Source organism: Phaethon lepturus, unplaced genomic scaffold (assembly GCF_000687285.1).
Source record: "Phaethon lepturus isolate BGI_N335 unplaced genomic scaffold, ASM68728v1 scaffold34208, whole genome shotgun sequence".
Lineage (NCBI taxonomy): Eukaryota > Metazoa > Chordata > Aves > Phaethontiformes > Phaethontidae > Phaethon > Phaethon lepturus.
This window is the reverse complement of record NW_010560394.1, coordinates 49,505-67,359: the sequence shown is the minus strand read 5'-3', so window position 1 is coordinate 67,359 and position 17,855 is coordinate 49,505. Positions and strand designations below refer to the sequence as shown.

The following is a 17,855-nucleotide window of genomic DNA, read 5'->3' as shown; positions in this document are numbered from 1 at the left end:
GGATCAGCACCACAGGCTTTCACATGTGCTTTAAAGAGGCTGAACAGACTGCAACAGCCTAGGCTCACTTCAAAAGGTCACAACCAACGTAACCAGGTCCTGCTGGAACTCTCGAGAGGCACTTTACTGAAGGAGAGCAAAGAACAAAGTCTGGTTCCCACCCAGGTGATGAACTACTTGAAGAAACTCTCAAGATATAATTAATAAAAATTTTTTACATCACATCCCCTCCCTCTTTCGCAAGAAAATTTATACACACCCCAGCAGTTCCCTTTCAAGCAGAAACCTACCCTGAAAGTTTTCAATCACAGTTTAAAAAAAATATATCACTACCAACCAAAAGCAAAGGACTGAATGCTTGCAATGATGTATAAACCTCCACCACAGCATGCACTGACCATCCCAAATCACATTAAGCACAGACTTCATAGTCAAATAAAATGAGTTCCGAAAAAGCAGGCTGTAAGGAAATCAACTTTGCGCAGAGATATCTTTACTGTGTGGGTGGGTGGGCACGTGTGTATAGACCATGCCTGAACTCCAGCTGAGACAAACACTACCATAACACACAGGGGACTGAAAACTTTTAATTTCCAAGCAAAAAAATTGCACAGTCAAAGTTTATGCTGAACCAGTAATGCACTTCAAGGAAAACCCTTCTACACAGATTCTAGAAACAATGTTGTTTCTTTGTATTCATGGTAGTATTTTTCCTCTAACACCCCCTTGGCCTGTTCTCTCCCAAGAGCATTAGACAGGAGTTCAGCACAATCAGCACTGGAGACGACAGTCCAATCTCCTGTTCTGTTTTTCCATTCTTCTGACACCACTTACCATCTGCTGGATCCTGTGAAAGGTTTTCCCATGGAAACTGAAGGCCTGTTCAAACAAGACCTTGTCTTCCACTGTCCACTCATCTGGGAATGGAGTGAAGTTTGGCAGATCTGCCAAAGACTTCTCAATGTTGTGCTTGTGCCAAAACAGCATCCCAAGGGCCTAGAAATAACAAGGACACCAAGGGGACAATTGTAATCTCAAGAAATATTATTATACACATGCAAAGGGAGAGACACAGCTTTTTTCTCACACAACACATTAGACCTAATTTTAATTCTCAGCTACATCAGACACTTTTCTGTGTCTGCAAGAAACCTGGAAACTAACCCTCACCCTGCTAGGTTTTGAAGACCAATTTGAAATTTATCCAAACCACACAGGTAGTAATGTAATAAGAGGGTAGCAACAGAAAGGGGAGAGAAGAAAATTGAAGAAATTACTCCAACTCTACTGATCGTGGTATGCACGGGAAAGCTAAGCAAAGAATTGGGAAGACTACCTAAAAAACAAGCTGGACTAAAAGGAAGCTTCTTGCCAGTGCTAAACTACCATCATTTCCCATGCAATTAGGAGGATAGTTTAGCTGATTGGGGGTTTTTATGGTTGTTTAGGGGCTCTTTTTGAGGGGAAGAGGAAGAGAGGGGAAAAGGGGGAGAGATGAGGGAAAAACTGGAAGAAGGAAAGGCAGAGAATATGCACAACTTTGACTTGCTGCTAAGATGTCCCTGGCCTAAAGGAGGAACAAATCTCACTCATTTTGGGGGCTGCTGATTTGCTCCCTTCAGAGATGCCTTGTTTCACTGTTGCAGTCTCCAGTTCTCAGTTCCACAGTCAAAGTGCATGCGCTGTGCTTCACCACCTGCAAACCGTTCTCCTCCCACCATCTGAGACACACGCTCACAGCCACCCCTCTCCCAGGGGTGCGCAGCCCCTGTGCGTTATGACGCTTCACTACACCTGCCATGCCAGAGACCACCACAAGTCATTTTGGGAAGGCCTGACTACACAGAGCTAGAATCAGCCTTTTTCAAAGGCTGTAAAGTGAAAACAATCCCTAACATGCTGCATAAAACCTCAGAATAACCTGCTCATCATATGCAAACTCAGCTCGGATTTTGCAGCCACAGTTACCCCCATCTAGTAGTTTTGCACTGGCTGCTCAGAGCTACAAACTCTCTCAAAATTCAGGGGTTTCCCCACTGTGCTTTGCAAAAAGCAGTTCCTTTATGGGATCTTGCTCCCCTGAGATTCTGCCGAAAGTATGTCTATAAATATTAGTGTTATCCAAGATCTTGTCCTGACCCTACTGGTCTCTCAGTGCTGCCCAGGCACCCTCTCCTCCCTTTTGCCACCAAGCAGCAATCTTGGTTGCAATCGAGGTGTCACAGGAGCCACACAGCCACTTATCTCCATCCTCTCTGGCAAGCATGAGGCCAAAGAAACTATTTCGCAGTCATGAAGGAACAAGTTTTCTCTCCTGCTATCCCTTTTAGCTTCAGATACAAGTTCTACCAAATATCCCTGTGAGAAAGCAAGGGAAAAGCAAGGAGGGAGACATTTTGGGAGGGCAGGGTAGTGTTAAACATACCACTAAGGTGTTAGCAAGGGCTGAGGGGACAGCTGCTTACACAAAGCAAGAGGTAAACAAAAAGGTTTTCCTTATAGGCTTGTTTTAACAGGAGCGCAGTATTCCTCCTCCACCCACGCTGCCCTAGGAAAGCTCTGCACTCATACACAGGCGAATACGCAACTTTTCCAGCCTCGCTTGTCCCAGGGCATCTGACACAGCCTGGCAGAACAGCACAGCCCATGGCCAGACTTGCTGTAGTGCTCCCAAAAGCCTGTGACTGCTCCAGCTCAGCACAACCACCTACCGCAGTCTGCCAACGCCAGCTGAAGTGGGCTTGCCCTGCCAGAGCTCACTCACCTGCCGGAGCCTGCCCTTTGCCTGCTCTCAAGCTGGCAAGGCTGCGGGGACTCTCACCAGCACAGTCCTGATCCTCCAGCCATCATCCCACAGCAGCACAGCCAACAACAGGGCACTAGGCCACAGGCAAGGGGAGAGAAAGGACAGACATACAGGAGCTGTACATGGCACAGATGCAGTCAGCTGGATGGGAAAGCCGCTGGGCAGAGGAGTGCTGGTGCACACCCCAGCCGCCCTGCCAGACAGCTCGCTACTCCCTTCAACAAACCGGCACGTCTTAGTCTGCAAAGGTAGGTTTTGGGCAGGGGACACAGATGGAAGAACAGGAATCTCTGTGCGATGACTGTCAGCCAAGATACCTGCACAGAGGTCCAAAGAGACTGGTTGTCAGGGGGATACACACATGGGAAAGGGCTGCCTCGGCCAGCAAAGTCCAGAGACAGTGGCCAAATGCTAAAGCAAGCTCTGACTGGCTTCCAGGGAGTCTGTATCAGCTTGTCCACAGTTACACAGCCAACAGCAGCTCTGACAATACCTGCTGAAGAGAGAGTGTCCCTTGGTGACACAAAAATCATACTGATTTGGAAGCCTTGACAGTTGTCCCTATAAGACAAAATGAGTATGTGCCTTCCAGAGCAATGCAAGTTAGATCATCTCCAGTTATTTCCTGGAAATGCCTAATAGCTGTCTAGGAAATCCCAAAGGACCTGGGAAACATATTCAACTCCAGAGTATTATGCAAGAGTGCTAGGAAAGGAATGAGAAAGTTTTTAGAAGGAGGGACATTTTTACAAGTTGCTCAGCCACTTTACATCCTGGTGTGGCGAGTCCTGTAACTTCTACTTCCGTAAACGGAGGAAGGGAGAAAAACAGGTAGAAAGACTTCAAGGAATGGGTGGGAGGTCTCTATTTCCAACATTTAAAATGAATGCAAATCTCTGCTAGCCAAATTTAAGTTTTGAAAAACACAAGAATTCACTGTTTTTTTTAAAAATTGCAAGCTTCATTTTGATCAGTCTTCCAGATCAGTCTATACTCTCCAAGCAACACTTCTCCAATAAAATAATGAAACCCATTTTTATTACCATCCTTCTTGGCAAATAGTACCCACAATATCCCATAGTAGGATATACCCATCTCAACTGAAGTAAGCTACCATCCTTATTTTCATTTAAGTTCTCAGCCTTTTGGTGCCTTTGTGTTCCTTCTGCTCTTAGAAACGATAATTATCAAGTCTGATCATTCCTGGGTTTGCTGGAAATTTTGCTGGTTATCTCAACTTCAGTGTTCTTGTTCCACATGAAGTCTTTTTGCACACGAGTACTAACAACTGAAAGTCTGACTCAAAGATGACAGCAGAGTTATTTAAATGGAAACCCTTGCCCATGCAAATAATAATTGGTTTCTATGCTCATGCCCTTTGCCTGAACAATTTCATAAAACTTTCAAGTTTTCATAGTATCCTTTTGTAGATGCAGTACGTAATTTGCCAGTACAGTAAATCATGAGATTCCTCACCTTCCCTTTCCAGGCAAGTATTAGTGCATACGGAAACTCCACAGAATTCAGAAAAGCTTCCCAGGCACAGGTCTACTCGTCTCCCCAGATGAGTGTTGAAATCAATGTTAGTCAACACAGGGAAGGTTAGTACACAATCCTGTATCACATTGAGTAAGAGAGAGGTGTGCTCCTCAGAGCAGCTCCTCCTCCTCACAACACACTCCTAGGATTTCCATCTCTAGGCTAGAAGCACTGGCTAACCTCAGGTACAGCTGGTGAAGCTGTCCACCACTACTGCACCAACATCCAAGGTGCTCATCTATGAAATGCAAAATGATTTGCAGCACAGCTTTGAGGTAAATAACTGTGGATATTGTTTGCTTCAGAAAAGCATACGAGGGTTCAATAGCTCATTAATAACTGCCAAGAAATCCATGAAGCAAAGATGGAGCAGTCAACTGGAAACTGCAATGCAATCAGGCAGCTTCCCAAAGACAAGCCAATCTTTTGAACATTGTTTAGGGGTTCTGAAAATGTTCAAGAGGTAGTTGCCATAGGAAGCATAATACTCATGGCCAAACTCTGTTAAGTCACAATGGTTTTGTTTTTCTTCTTTTGACTCTTGATGTAAAACTAGAGGTGAACTCCGTATCCCCAAAGGACAGGTTACTTTTAGGAACAGTCAGTTTGGGAGAAATAGGAGGGGAGAAAGCATAGATGGTACAGAAGGGAAGAAGCAGTTCTAGGCAGTCACTTTAAGTCATGTTTTAATACCTGATGAAAAAGATTTCAAAATAAAGTAAGTATTCAGAAAGTTGTTACCTGCTCCATATTGTATCCATGCTTCTCTTTAGCAATGGCAATATATTCGTCCACTGAAAAACAAAGAGAAGGCATAAGAGCATTCCATATAATGATCTCATCTTCCCTTCCTCTTTCCAGTCTAAAACCCAGTCCTGCAGCTCTGACTTCAGTCATGGTCATTGCATCCTCCTCAGAGAACTCTCATGAATAGCTGCAGTTTCTAACAATTCAGGAAAGGAAGGAAACGAAAGAAAAACAAACAGTCACCAGACAAACTACTACATATTTTCCTTAACAAGCCTAAATGATGCATGATATCCAATCCAGTTCCAGTACTTCTGAAGCGCAGCTTATAATATTTCAAAACTTGTTCACCAAAACTAAAGACATGACTGTCTCAGCTACTTTTTGGTTTGTTTTTTTGTTTCTTTTTTGTTGTTTGTTTGGGTTTTTTTTTAAATCCCCCAAAGTAGTTGTTTTCTTAAGAACAAAAATCCCCAGACACAATCCATACATTCCAATACAGCCAAGCTCCTACTGTTGCACAACCACTGCAGATATCCTGGCAAATTTTTCCACTCTTACGCCTCAGCAATTTTCATCTTGGACCAAACACCACCTCTATGTATTATTAGGCCCCCACAAGCTTTTAACCTTTACAATGTGAAGATGCCCTGAGGAGTTATATTTTGTATAGACGGGACTAAAACCCAAATGTCTCTTTCAGTATGAGTGACTGAGCTTACATTACATCCAACAGCACCCATTTGAGAGGACTGGATCAAAGTCAGTAGCAGTGGTGGTGTTCTAAAGTCTGTGCCCTCGTGTTTGGTCATTATTAAACATAATGTAATGATAACAACACCCTTGAAAAACATACAAGCTAAGAGGTGAGACTCCTGCTTCACCTAACAGAGTGGAAGATGCTGCAAGCATTAGTTGTCTGTAGGATCTCCAACATGCTGGTATCCCAAACGACTTAGAAATGGTACGCACAGCCACAATTCTCATTCTTCTACGAATTTTGGACTTCAAAACAAGTCACTTAGCAATGAACTCAAAAATCATTCCCCCTTTTTTCTCTGCCAATACCCAGGGAAGGCTGTAAGCAAATTCCTGTGCTGAGCCCCCAACTCACGCAGAACGTGCACAGCACCTCCAGAAGGAAACAGTTCTGTGTGCACTGCAGCTAAGGAAGCCACATTTCACATGGTTTTGGCCTCACAATTAATTTCAGCTCTCAAATATGCTTCTCCCACGCTTTCTGCCTTTATGGAGTCTTGCATGGAAGCTCTGGTGCCTTAAGGGCTTTCCTTTAAGCTGGAACACTTATCAATTCTTTCTTCAGCTGAGCAAACTAAGCAATGAACTCAAAAGGTATTGGGAAAACAGGATAGATCAGAAAATGCACAGCAGGAGAGCACCATCCTCTTATTTTCAGCTTGTCATCAATACAAAGAAATTAAATCTAGGTACTTAAAGTAGATGTCCTATCTTACTAGACAATATGACATGATATCAATGCCAGCCCTTCATTTGGAAAGGAGATGCATTAATTAATTTTCACATTTGCAAAAGGATGTTGCAAAAAAGGGCTTTGTTAAGTGCTATGGAAAAGTCCATGAGAATATTAATACAGCCACATGTTGTGGCAAGAAAAGAGCATGCAGTAGATACAGGCACTGTTCCATGTTATCAAGGATTCTCCATGAGGTTCTTGCTCTTCCAAGCTCCCACCTGCATACAATGGGGACTCCCAAGGGGCTGACAAACCTGTTTGTTGGATCATGTTCTGCATACATTTGGTACAAGTTCTATTAGCCCTTTGGAGGAAGGCATAGCCACAACCATCCATTTGTACCCCTGCTGCACAAACACATCTGCCTCTCCAAGTCAACAAATTGTTTCTAAGGACCACACTGAACTGGGATGAAAACTATGCTTTCTTGCAAACAACCTTTTCTTGCACAAGGCAAACAAAATAGCTGCACAGACAGTGGAGGTGACTGGGACAGTGATAGAAACTTCTTAGGCTGAAAACCCTGCATTGCCTAATAGAACATCCTAAGGGTTGCCAAAGGCTAGGAACCTCGGAAATCACCTTGCTATGGAAAAAAACCCCAACTTGCAAAACCACACCCAAAGGGGAGAATATGATCCAGGAGGACCACACAGGGGAAATGGGGACAGAGAAGTGAACTGCGTCCTCCCTACACACCATCCCTTCCCTCCACATGCCAAACAGGGCAGGGAACATCAGTAGGATGTGGACAGAAGAAGGACTTCAGACGCTTCCAGACTTTAACATCACACCAAAAACAAAGGCTGCCAGGAAGCCCTAAGTGCAGCATTTCCCTGTACTTCAGCTAAATGCTCTCAGCTTCCTTAGGACAGGTATAGCACATGCAGTGCTATATTTTGTCTAAGGCAGAGGTAAAGAAAGGGGGAGGGAAAGGAGTTGAATTCTCTGAAGTCCAAGGCAGAATTAAGCTCTTGAATACTAAGTACTGCTGCATTAACTAGCTCTCTTTCACTGTGGAAAGATCTACAGTTCCTGATTTGACTTCAGCATCTTATCGTTTAATATATACAGAGAAGAGATGAGGTCGCTCTCCCTTCCAGCATATTACCTTTTTTATGCCAGATGCTATAAGCAATAAAAATATACTTCCTCTCCCTTGCTCCTCATCCCGCAAAAAAAAAAAAAATCATTACAGCATTTTCTCTCATGAAGAAGAACATTAACAAGCCCTCCCCCCCATATCAATAGGATTTCTCTTGAATTAAGTCAATACACCACAGAGCCAAACAGTAGACTATGAGTGATCGAACACCATGAAAGGAAGCAGGATGCTTTTCTTGTCACGGTGGGGTCTGCAACACCTCAGTGTTACACCTCATATTACAGCGGAGGAAGAGAAAAGAAAAATAAGAAAAATGCAATAAGGCAGTAAACTGACCACGAGCACACAGCAATGCTCCTTCTATACACTAAAAGAGCATTTGTGGATGAAGGAAGGACAAGGAGTACACCATCGTTAACTCTACTCTTGGCTTGTTCCCTGCCTGCTTACTGACAATCTAGCCCATTCTGCTTGTCATTTCTTGGCTAATTGCGGGCTCACTTGCTTTGATGCTTGCACCATAGGAGAGGTATGACAGTCCCTTGAGCAATCCTTCTGATTGCTCTCTCTTTACCATCCCCCTCCATATGAAGTGAGCAAGAAAGAGCATGGCACCAGCTGAGTCACAGGATCCCTTTAGTCTTCCATACCAGTAGATCCTGGAATTGCCACAAGTTTAGTGCTTCACATGCCACACCAGATAAATAAGTGCCCTCTTCCATCTCTGCCTTCCCTGCGCACCTCTAGCAAGCCCAGGGCAGCAGGCACGTGAAATTCTGCTCCACTGCGTTTCAGTGGCATTCAGTCACGCTCAGCGTGTAACCCAGTGATCTGTTTAGACATCAGAGTTCAGAGCCAGAGGAGCCTGGGGCAGAGCTCTGCTTACACCAGAGAAGACAGTTTGCCAGCACGGCTCTTAGCAGCTTCCCAAAACAGAATAAGCAAGAGCTGCAAAGCAATGCCATCCCATTTCCCCCAGCATAAGCTGCGCCACCATGTGCTCTTTCCACCAGCATAACTTTTCCCTAAACAGGGCAGACAAGAGCATCCTCCCATCCAACTCATTTCTCTATGCCAGAAAGATACTTCATCACAGACCAGGCCAAAAAGACAACAATACTTGAATAGAGACAGTCGTGTGACACAGGAGATGTATTGCTCCTGTGAAGGCTCTTGTTGCTACTAGAAACCAGATGGGGGGAGGGATGGAGAAGAGAATCATAAACTGGTATTTCTTTACCTATTTGGCTACATTTCTTCTCTTGCTTGCATTTTAGCTGTGTGGGTGAGCAGGACCCCCCTGTCTACCCCAAACCCAAAATGGAGTGAGCACTGGCCCAGAGAGCCCCTTCCTATAGTTAGTCACGCTCAGGAAGGCAGAAATAGCACAAAAGGTAGGGACACAAAGGGAAGAGCCCCACATACACATACAAACATACAAACCCACATACACCAGCAAAGAGGAGCACAGAGTGTTCAGATGCTGAAGAACACCTCTCCCTAATACAAGAAGTGAGGTCTGCAGTCAGATGACCAAAGGACCCCAGGTGTAGCACTAACACAGCCAAAAAGACAAGGAAGAAGGGAGTGGGAAAGGAGTAAAGATGCTTCCCTTCCTGCCATACAGAGAGGAGTTTCTGACCAAAATGGTGCTGTCAAACCCCTCAATTTTGTGGTCTTGTTGCCAGCTGTCTTTCTCATACACCCTTTTCTTCTGCTAACCATCCTCCTGCAAGAAGAAGAAAAGGGACCCTCTTGGCTGACAGAGGGAGAGAGAGAGAAGAGCAAACAACTGCATTGCTGATTTTCGGTCCTGCATCCTAGAACAATGAATTGAGATGTAAAACGGGAGCATTAATTTCAGGGAGGTGGGAGAACTCTGAAAAGAGAAATGTCTGAAAGCAGTGACTCCCCTCATCACCATTTGATCAGATTAAAACGATCTCTCCGAGTGGGTCTTTCGTGAGAATTTCTCCCCCCCATCCAAATTGCTTCTTAATGACCCCACAAACATCACATCATGTTTAGTGGACTCAGTGACCCTAAGGAGGGTTTGCAGCAGAAGTGAGTGTGCTAGAGCCTGTAGAAAGCAACAGGAATGCAGAGGTAGAGCTGTTGCTGCAACCTCAGTTCACCCCTATTACTGGGGTACTGCAGGAGCTCTGAACACTTTGCATATTACGTGATGCAATACCCTGACAGAACAGGGTGAAATGAGGACAAAAACAGCAGCCTTCACAGCCTCAGTAATGTGCTTCACAGGGTTTGATCAATGTTGGAACCTGTGAGGAATTCTGGATGTTGCTGTACATCTCCCCCTCCCCTCCATTTCCTTTGAGAACGGGAGGGGGAAAAAAAAAGTCAAGACCCAAAATGAATCAACATTATATAAAGAAAATAAGGAGCATGGATTAGACACATACATGTGAAATTCTTCCAGATTTCAAAACACAATTATGATGGTAACAAACAACTAAGCACAGTTTTTGCCTTGGCTATAAAAATGAGCAGCTGCATTGCCGTCCTGCTGCCCTCGCAGCATCGGTGGAACAATCCTGCCACCTCGTGGTCCCAGCACAGGACAGGAAGCCGTAAAAAGCGCAAGAGTTTGGACAAGTGTCTCACTAAAGCCAGCTGCAACAGGAGGCAGGGGGGGAGCAGGCAGAGATCAAAGCAAGGTGACCACTTCTTCTGGGCAGAAATCACTTAAAAGAAAATAAACCCCACCTATTTAAAAGTGTCTTCTGCCTTGGAAAAGCTATTTCTTCTTCCTGGCAAGATGTGATGTGTCACAGACAGGGGAGGAACAGAGAGCCAGAGCGCAGCCATGTTCTGTGCCCTGTGCTGCACCCACCTGGGCAGGCATACAGTCTCCTTTAACACTGTTTCTAGGAACAGAGCATGCTAGTTACACAAACACAAAGGCTATGTCACTTTATGCAACTGAAGACACAAAGGGATTTAGGCCTCAACCTCCATCTGTAGCAGTTGAGGGAAAAGTCTGGATGCGACTGCAAGGCAAAGGAAAACCAACCTTATCTGAAGCAGCTTACTTGAACAAGAGCAAGAGAAAATACCCTGCAGCAGGGCAGGGTAACTTGAGTCATGGGACTCCACAGTATATCTCAGCCTCCCACCCACTTACCTCCCTGTAGCTCAGATTTTACTTGTATACCGTCTTTTGTCCACGTACCAAGGACCGTAGGATACCATTGCATCAGAAGTCTCCTTTGTCAGCAGGGCCACCTAGCCTCCAGCCACCTCTTCCCACCTGGGAGCACAACATTTGCCTGGATCCCCAGGGAACAGGACTGGGAAACTGTTCCACATGAAAAACTACCTCCCTCACCCACGTGGCAGTGAAACCATAAAAGCAACAAGTGGTGGTGGCTGAAAGCATGGAGATGCTCTCGCCTGCCAGGAGGGGTATTCCCAGACTCTCCTATCACCAGCCCTAGCAAGGCAGGTTGCCCCCTTCTCTTGTACTAGCTCTGGAGCCACTCAAGGCACTGAACAGCTGACCACCACCAAAGCAGCATGCTATTCACAAAACAAGCAGTTTTACACTTTTTATATGGTTGCATACCATATAAAAATCACTTTACTGGGTGGTTACACAAGCCTGAGAAGAGACGAACCCACCTAGTTTCAGTGAAGGATAAGACTGGTTCAGCCAAAAGTACAACTCATTTCTTGCCCCGGCACAGCACAGTGACAGGGATGAGCAAGTGGGCAGGAGCTGGCATGGCTACATAAACTTCACTGGTGAGGAAAGAGTTGCTCACAGAACCACACCTGGAGCCTGGAAACTGCAGCCTCAGAGAGCAGAAAACAAGGAATAAAATGGAGTGCCCCATTGCTGGGAGATTCATCCCTTTTACGGAGCAGATCATCTTGAGTGTCATTGTGTGGCACATACAGGACAACCAGGTGATCAGGCTCAAGCAGCATGGGTTTATGGAAGGTAGGTCCTGCTTGACCAACCTGGTCTCCTTCTATAACCAGATGACCCACCTAGTAGATGAGTGAAAGGCTGTGAATGATGTTTACCTAGACTTTAGTAAAGCCTTGGATGCTGTTTCCTACAGCATTCTCGTGGAGAAACTGGCTGCTCATGGCTTGGACAGGCATACTCTTCACTGGGTAAAAACTGGCTGGGTAGCCAGGCCCAAAGAGTTGTGGGGAATGGAGCTAAATCCAGTTGGCAGCCAGTCACAAGTGGTGTCCCCCAGGGCTCAGTACTGGGGCCAGCTCAGTTTAATATCTTTATCAATGACCTGGACCGAGGGGATCAAGTGCATCCTCAGTAAGTTTGTAGACAACACCAAGCTGGACAGCAGTGCTGATCTGCTCGAGGGCAGGAAGGCTCTACAGAGGGATCTGGACAGGCTGGATCGATGGGCCAAGCGCAACTGTATGAGGTTCAATAAGGCTCAGTGCTGGGTCCTGCACTTGGGTCACAATGACCCCATGCAACACTACGGGCTTGGGGAGGAGTAGCTGGAAAGCTGCCCGACAGAAAAGGACCTGGGGGTGTTGGTCAACAGACAGCTGAACATGAGACAGCAGTGTGCCCAGGTGGCCAACAGCATCCTGGCTTATCTCAGAAATAGTGTGGCTAGCAGCACTAGGGAAGTGATCGTGCCCCTGTACTCAGCACTGGTGAGGCCACACCTGGAATACTGTGTTCAGTTTTGGGCCCCTCAATAACAAGAAAGGTGCTGGAGCACATCCAGAGACAGGCAACAAAGCTGGTGAAGAGTCTAGAGCACAAGTCTGATGAGGAGCAGCTGAGGGAACTTGGATTGTTTAGCCTGGAGAAAAGGAGGCTGAGGAGAGACCTTATCACTCTCTACAAACTACCTGAAAGGAGGTTGTAGTGAGGTGACTGTCAGTCTCTCTTCCCAAGTAGCAAGTACTAGGACAAGAGGAAATGGCCTCAAATTGCACCAAGGAGGTTTAGGTTGGATATTAGGAAAAATTTCTTCACCAAAAGTGTTGGCAGCCTATTCCAAAGCTTGACCAGTGAAGTGGTTGAGTGACCATCCCTGGAGGTATTTAAAAGACATGGTGCTTAGGGACATGGTTTAGTGGTAGCCTTGGCAGTGCTAGGTTAACAGTTGGACTTGATCATCCTAAAGGTCTTTTCCAACCTACCTAATTCTATGATTAAAAGCCCTGATACCTACCAAAAGCTTCCTTTCTCACACATAAGCAACCAGTCCCCACCCAAGTAGTGCACACTAATAAGCTAGAAAACAAACACCCTATACCCCTCTCTTTTTTTTATCATTATTATTTTTAATACTGCTCTTTACACAGCCTGCATCTAAGAGCAAGTCCAAAGTTGGAACTCCAGTGATGGTTAAAGACCTAACTCTTCCGCCATTAGATTCTGCCATACTAGCAAGAAGGCTGCACTGCAGACACAGGTGTACTGACAAATCTAGCATAGGTTTTGTAGCTTGTCAAAACTATTTTAAACTGTTTACCAGGAAGGGCCTTTTGCTAGTAGACATGTGTTACTCCGAAAGCTTTTACCAACATATGCTCATTCCTGAAGTTGCACCCTCAAGCTGACCCTTTCACATCAAAAAGCTCAACACGGTGTGTATATGTGTGGGCTGGCGTATCAATCAGGATTACCATAAGGAAAGCCAGCCAGCTGATGCTCTCTTGCCTCTCTTGCTCTCTGATGCTGCTGCTGCTCTCTCTCAGAAAGGCCATGTGGATGCCCAGTATAAGGACATCCAGGGAGGATGCTCTGGGAAGAAAGACTGCTTCTTACACATTCATCACATTTAACCTTCAGCCAGAAATTTCCTCTGCCATAGCACTAAATGCCACTTTATTGGAGGAGTGGCACAGCCTTCAGTATCTACAGAGCCCTGGCTACCACGAGTGCACATGTCTCCATACGTACCACAGAAGAGAAGGGGAAAAGGGAGATCTGACAGGGCAGTAACAAAGAGGAAACACTGGGACCTAGCACAAAATAGGCAGAATCATATCAGATCACCTGGGGACCTGATCTGTGACCATACAGGATCTGAGCATGGCTGGATCATTCATCAGTGCAAACCTGATCTTAAACCAGACACGATACTGGACTGTATTAAATGTAGTTAGCCAGAGCACTTGATATTGGCTTTAAAGCCTGTGTGCTAATGTAAAACCAGCACACAGTGGCTTCTGACAGTGAAGGAATATTTGTTCCCACGTATGACCTTCCAAGACAGAGAGGAAGTTACAGACAGGATAAATGCACAAAGCATGTGCCCGAACAGAGTGAGTTTATAGCAGAACAGCTCTTTGCGTTATTCAGCACAGTGCTCTCAATTCAGTCCGAGGAGCCCTAAAGCCAGATTTATTCTGCTGTCAAACCATGGCTTAAGTTAACTCCGCTGACAGGTTATAGCCTTGGATTGTGTACTTCAACTACAGGCAGCACCATGCCCAAGCAATGCAAGTAGCAACATTATCAACACAGTTGTGACAAGGGGTAGAATACTAAAAAAATTATTTGAATCAGATGGTTCACTGCAGGAGATTGTAACTTGGATTAGAAGAAACCTCCCTTGTGCAGATTTTCTTATGGAAATTATTTTTTGCACTCCTTAAGAATGTCTGATCCAGTGCATCCTTTCCAAAAGCCAGGTTCACTAATTCGAAAAAATACGTTTGACACATACTGATGACAGACTCAGTAATGGGAGACCACAGATTCAGACTACTAGCAGTCTGATACAAGGCTTTGGTACTCTACCTAGAAGTGTTCTCAGCTCTTCAATCACATCATGTTATATATGATGAAATTCTTGGTCTGTAAAATAGTGCAGACTATCATAAAGCTTGGTCAAACAACCTGCTATCAGCCAGCTTCAGAAGCCACCAGGGAATATCCAGATTGAAAGCCCTCTGAAGAGGGTTACACCTTCCACAAGGTCCATTTTCCACTCTCCACAAGATTTTGAAAGCTCTTGTCTAAAACCAGAACTGTTATATTCCCTGTTGTAGTAGCAATACAAACTAGTAAAAGTGCTGTATCAGAGCCAGGCTTCCTAAACAGCACGGGTAACTCCATTACTCCACAACAGAGCGTCTGTGTGCAGGATGAGGGTACACACACAAGGGGTATGTGGCAGCAGAATAGCCATCAGGTTAAATTACAGCTCATTATTATTGTTACCAATAATACAGCCTGTGACAAGAGAGAGTAGAGGCCATGCTGACTGCCTTTATAATGGATACAAAAGCAAAAGAAGTGATCAATTTGTCCCCTAGCTACCTCCTGGAAAGATGTCACTTGGACAGAAAGGAAGTACTGGGCAAGACAGCAGGCAGCAAAAGGAAGGAGACAAGTCAGTCACACAGAGAAGCTGCCCTCGGCAGATGTGCCAAGAGCCAGAAGCTGCTCGCAGAGGGGAGAGAGCCTCTAGCTCTAATTGCCCACATCCAGCTCCTCAGCAGCTGGAATAGGAGAACCCCGTGATCCTGAATGGCAGCTGGTCAGGTCACAAACACATCAGTTCACTACTGCAGTTATTTTTTGCAGCCAGCTCACTCACTTTCAAGCCCAGCTATATGAGTAACATAATAGTCTCAGCAACCCAGGCAGCCTCTGTACTCATGAACAAGTTGCATGAAACTTGCTTCCAGCAAAATTAGATGAAGAATGATATGGACTAAATGAAGGCAGCTTGACATTGGAGGGGAACTAATACTTCAGTTGTATTTTCTTAAGTATTACTGAGATGCTTTTGTTCCTTCTACATCTACGGTTAAAAACCTGGTTTCAGATGTTTGGGGCTGGCCCCTTCTGAGAAGGCAAGGGCCTTCCCACAACTCTACTCATTGCACTGCTGCACCTGGGTGCTAAGAATGAAAAAATTAGGTCTCAAACTTGCTTTGAAAGACTCCATTTTCCTCACTTTCACATCAGCTGGATATGAGCAAGGTAGCAGAAGTAGAACAACGGAGACGAGACAAGACAAACACTTCCAATGCACAAAGTGCTGCACAACCTAAAGTGAACAGCCTTGACTGCTCTCTTGACAGAGATAAGCTCTGCCCCAGCTGTCTGCCCCAGCCCTCTCCTGAAAGTTCCTATTCCTGCTTCCTGCAAGAACAGTTCAGCTGCTTGATTAAGCAGCTGCTTAATCACTTAATAAGGCAGGCCATGAACTAAGGCAACATAAACAGGCACCCACTGCAGGTTAAGGCACAGTGGTTAATGAAATTCCTGGTACCTTACCCCACACAAGATGAGAACCTGGGCAATAAACAGAGGTTTGGGTGAAGAGCCCTTTCTCTACCAGAGATCAGAAGCTACCTGTGGACAAACTCATACGGATTGCCCTGCTGTAGGCAGGCCAGCCGTCAGGAGACACTAACACTCACTACATCCATTCTTGCACTTGTTTATTTACTATAGGTCTGAAACCAAATAGATGCCAAGAAATGTTTTTTACCCCTCCAAGAAGTCCATGCAGAAAGACGGCATGCTTACACATCCAGATCTTGGGCAACAATCTTTCTAGTAGCCTCTAAACCAAAGTATTAGTATTATGTTGACAGATATTAAGGTATTCAAAAATACATAAAATTAAGTCAATTTAGAAAGAGTCAAGTTGCAGATCCACACAGCACATGCTGAAACATGGATTACATACAGGCCCTCAGCCTTCAAGGTTGATCCTAAGAGACTGAGCAGAAAAGCCTACAATAAACCAATGTCACTAACTAGATCCTGGAGCATCAGTGGTAGGTGGTCACGGCTTTTAGCTAGGATTTAGAAGCCCAGTCCTTACTGAGAAGTTATTACGCATTACTACTGATGTTTGCAGCGCTAGAAAATTCACTCCGAGTCCATCATTAACATGCATCTGCATGAGAACAACATGATCAGGAAAGTAACTTAACATGGAGTGCAAAAGTAAGAGTACAGGAAAAATAACTAGTGGGAGTGGTTCCTAATTAGAGCAAATAATGCCACAGCAAACACATTACGGTGAGGGAAGCTCTGGCACACATCCTTGAGAAAGCCTAGCTGTGCTGCCTCCTGCACTAGCACCTCTGTGAAGGTCACACTCAGCAGCATATGAACTTACCACAGCAAGCGGTTATGACCTTGACCTCTTCAAGCATTCCTCAGTGGAGGATATAGCCCACAAGAGCTCCTCCCTGCCTGTGCACAGCTCCCATCACATCCCTATAAACAGGCCCAAGTTGGTACATTTGCTGACTAACCTTGCGCCAGCAGGGGGTAACCCTCCAGTTCCCTGACCCTTATTTTTCACTCACTGCTACAGTACGAGACAAGAGGCCAGGAAAAAAAGGCTTGGAGCCTTTCACAGGGCCAGGTCTTCTGTTCCCACCAAGATCAGCAAGACTGGAGCACACTCAGCCCGTCCCAGGGCTGGGTCCAAGCAGTGCCATGTAGCTGCAGCCTGCTAGTTCTTGTCATACTGGTCCTACAACTCACACAGCGCCTATCAGGCTGGCTAAGACTACTCCCAAACGTGTTTCAGATCAAGGCTCGCTGCCAGGGTAACTCTTAACACAGCTATCATCACTCTATTACATCCACATCACCTTGTCTCTAAACTTCTCTTAAGAAAAAAGCTTCTTCCTAGCGCCAGCACTACTTCAATCCCTGCAGCAGCAACAGTAGTGGCAGCCAGCATTTTCAAACTGGGTCATCTCGACACGTTCAGAGAAGGCCTGTTTCACGCTGCAGTAAAAGGAGGAACAAACAGGTGGCAGGAGAGAACAAGGCACATGAAACTGGTGACTGTCCCTCCCTGTGGTGGGTTGATGCTGGCTGGATGCCAGGTGCCCAAAGCTGCTCTATCACTCCCCTCCTCAGTTGGATGGGGAAGAGAAAACACAACAAGAAGCTTGTGGGTCAAGATAAGGACAGGGAGAGATCAATGAGCAGTTACTGTCATGGGCAAAACAGACTCAACTTGGGAAAAAATTAGTTTGTTACAAATCAAATCAGAGTAGGGTAATGACAAATAAAACCAAATCTTAAAAACACCCCCCACACACACTTTTTCCCAGGTTCAACTTCATTCACAAACTATCTCCTCCCTGCCCAGAGGTGCAGGAGGACAGGGGATGGGGGCTGAAGTGACTTCATCACACACTGTCTCTGCTGC

The 17,855-nt window shown here is 45.4% G+C and overlaps 1 protein-coding gene across 1 annotated transcript in view; it reads right to left on the bottom strand.

Annotated features, from left to right (window-relative positions):
* Positions 1-17,855, bottom strand: part of RCOR1 (REST corepressor 1) — a gene marked incomplete at its 5' end in the record, with an annotated part of 42,637 nt that overhangs the window by 16,272 nt on the left and 8,510 nt on the right. Inside the window, 2 exons of the mRNA XM_010293657.1 lie at positions 835-996; positions 5,087-5,139. Of these exons, the coding sequence (XP_010291959.1) occupies positions 835-996; positions 5,087-5,139 (215 nt within the window). The remainder of the gene's footprint in view (positions 1-834; positions 997-5,086; positions 5,140-17,855) is intronic.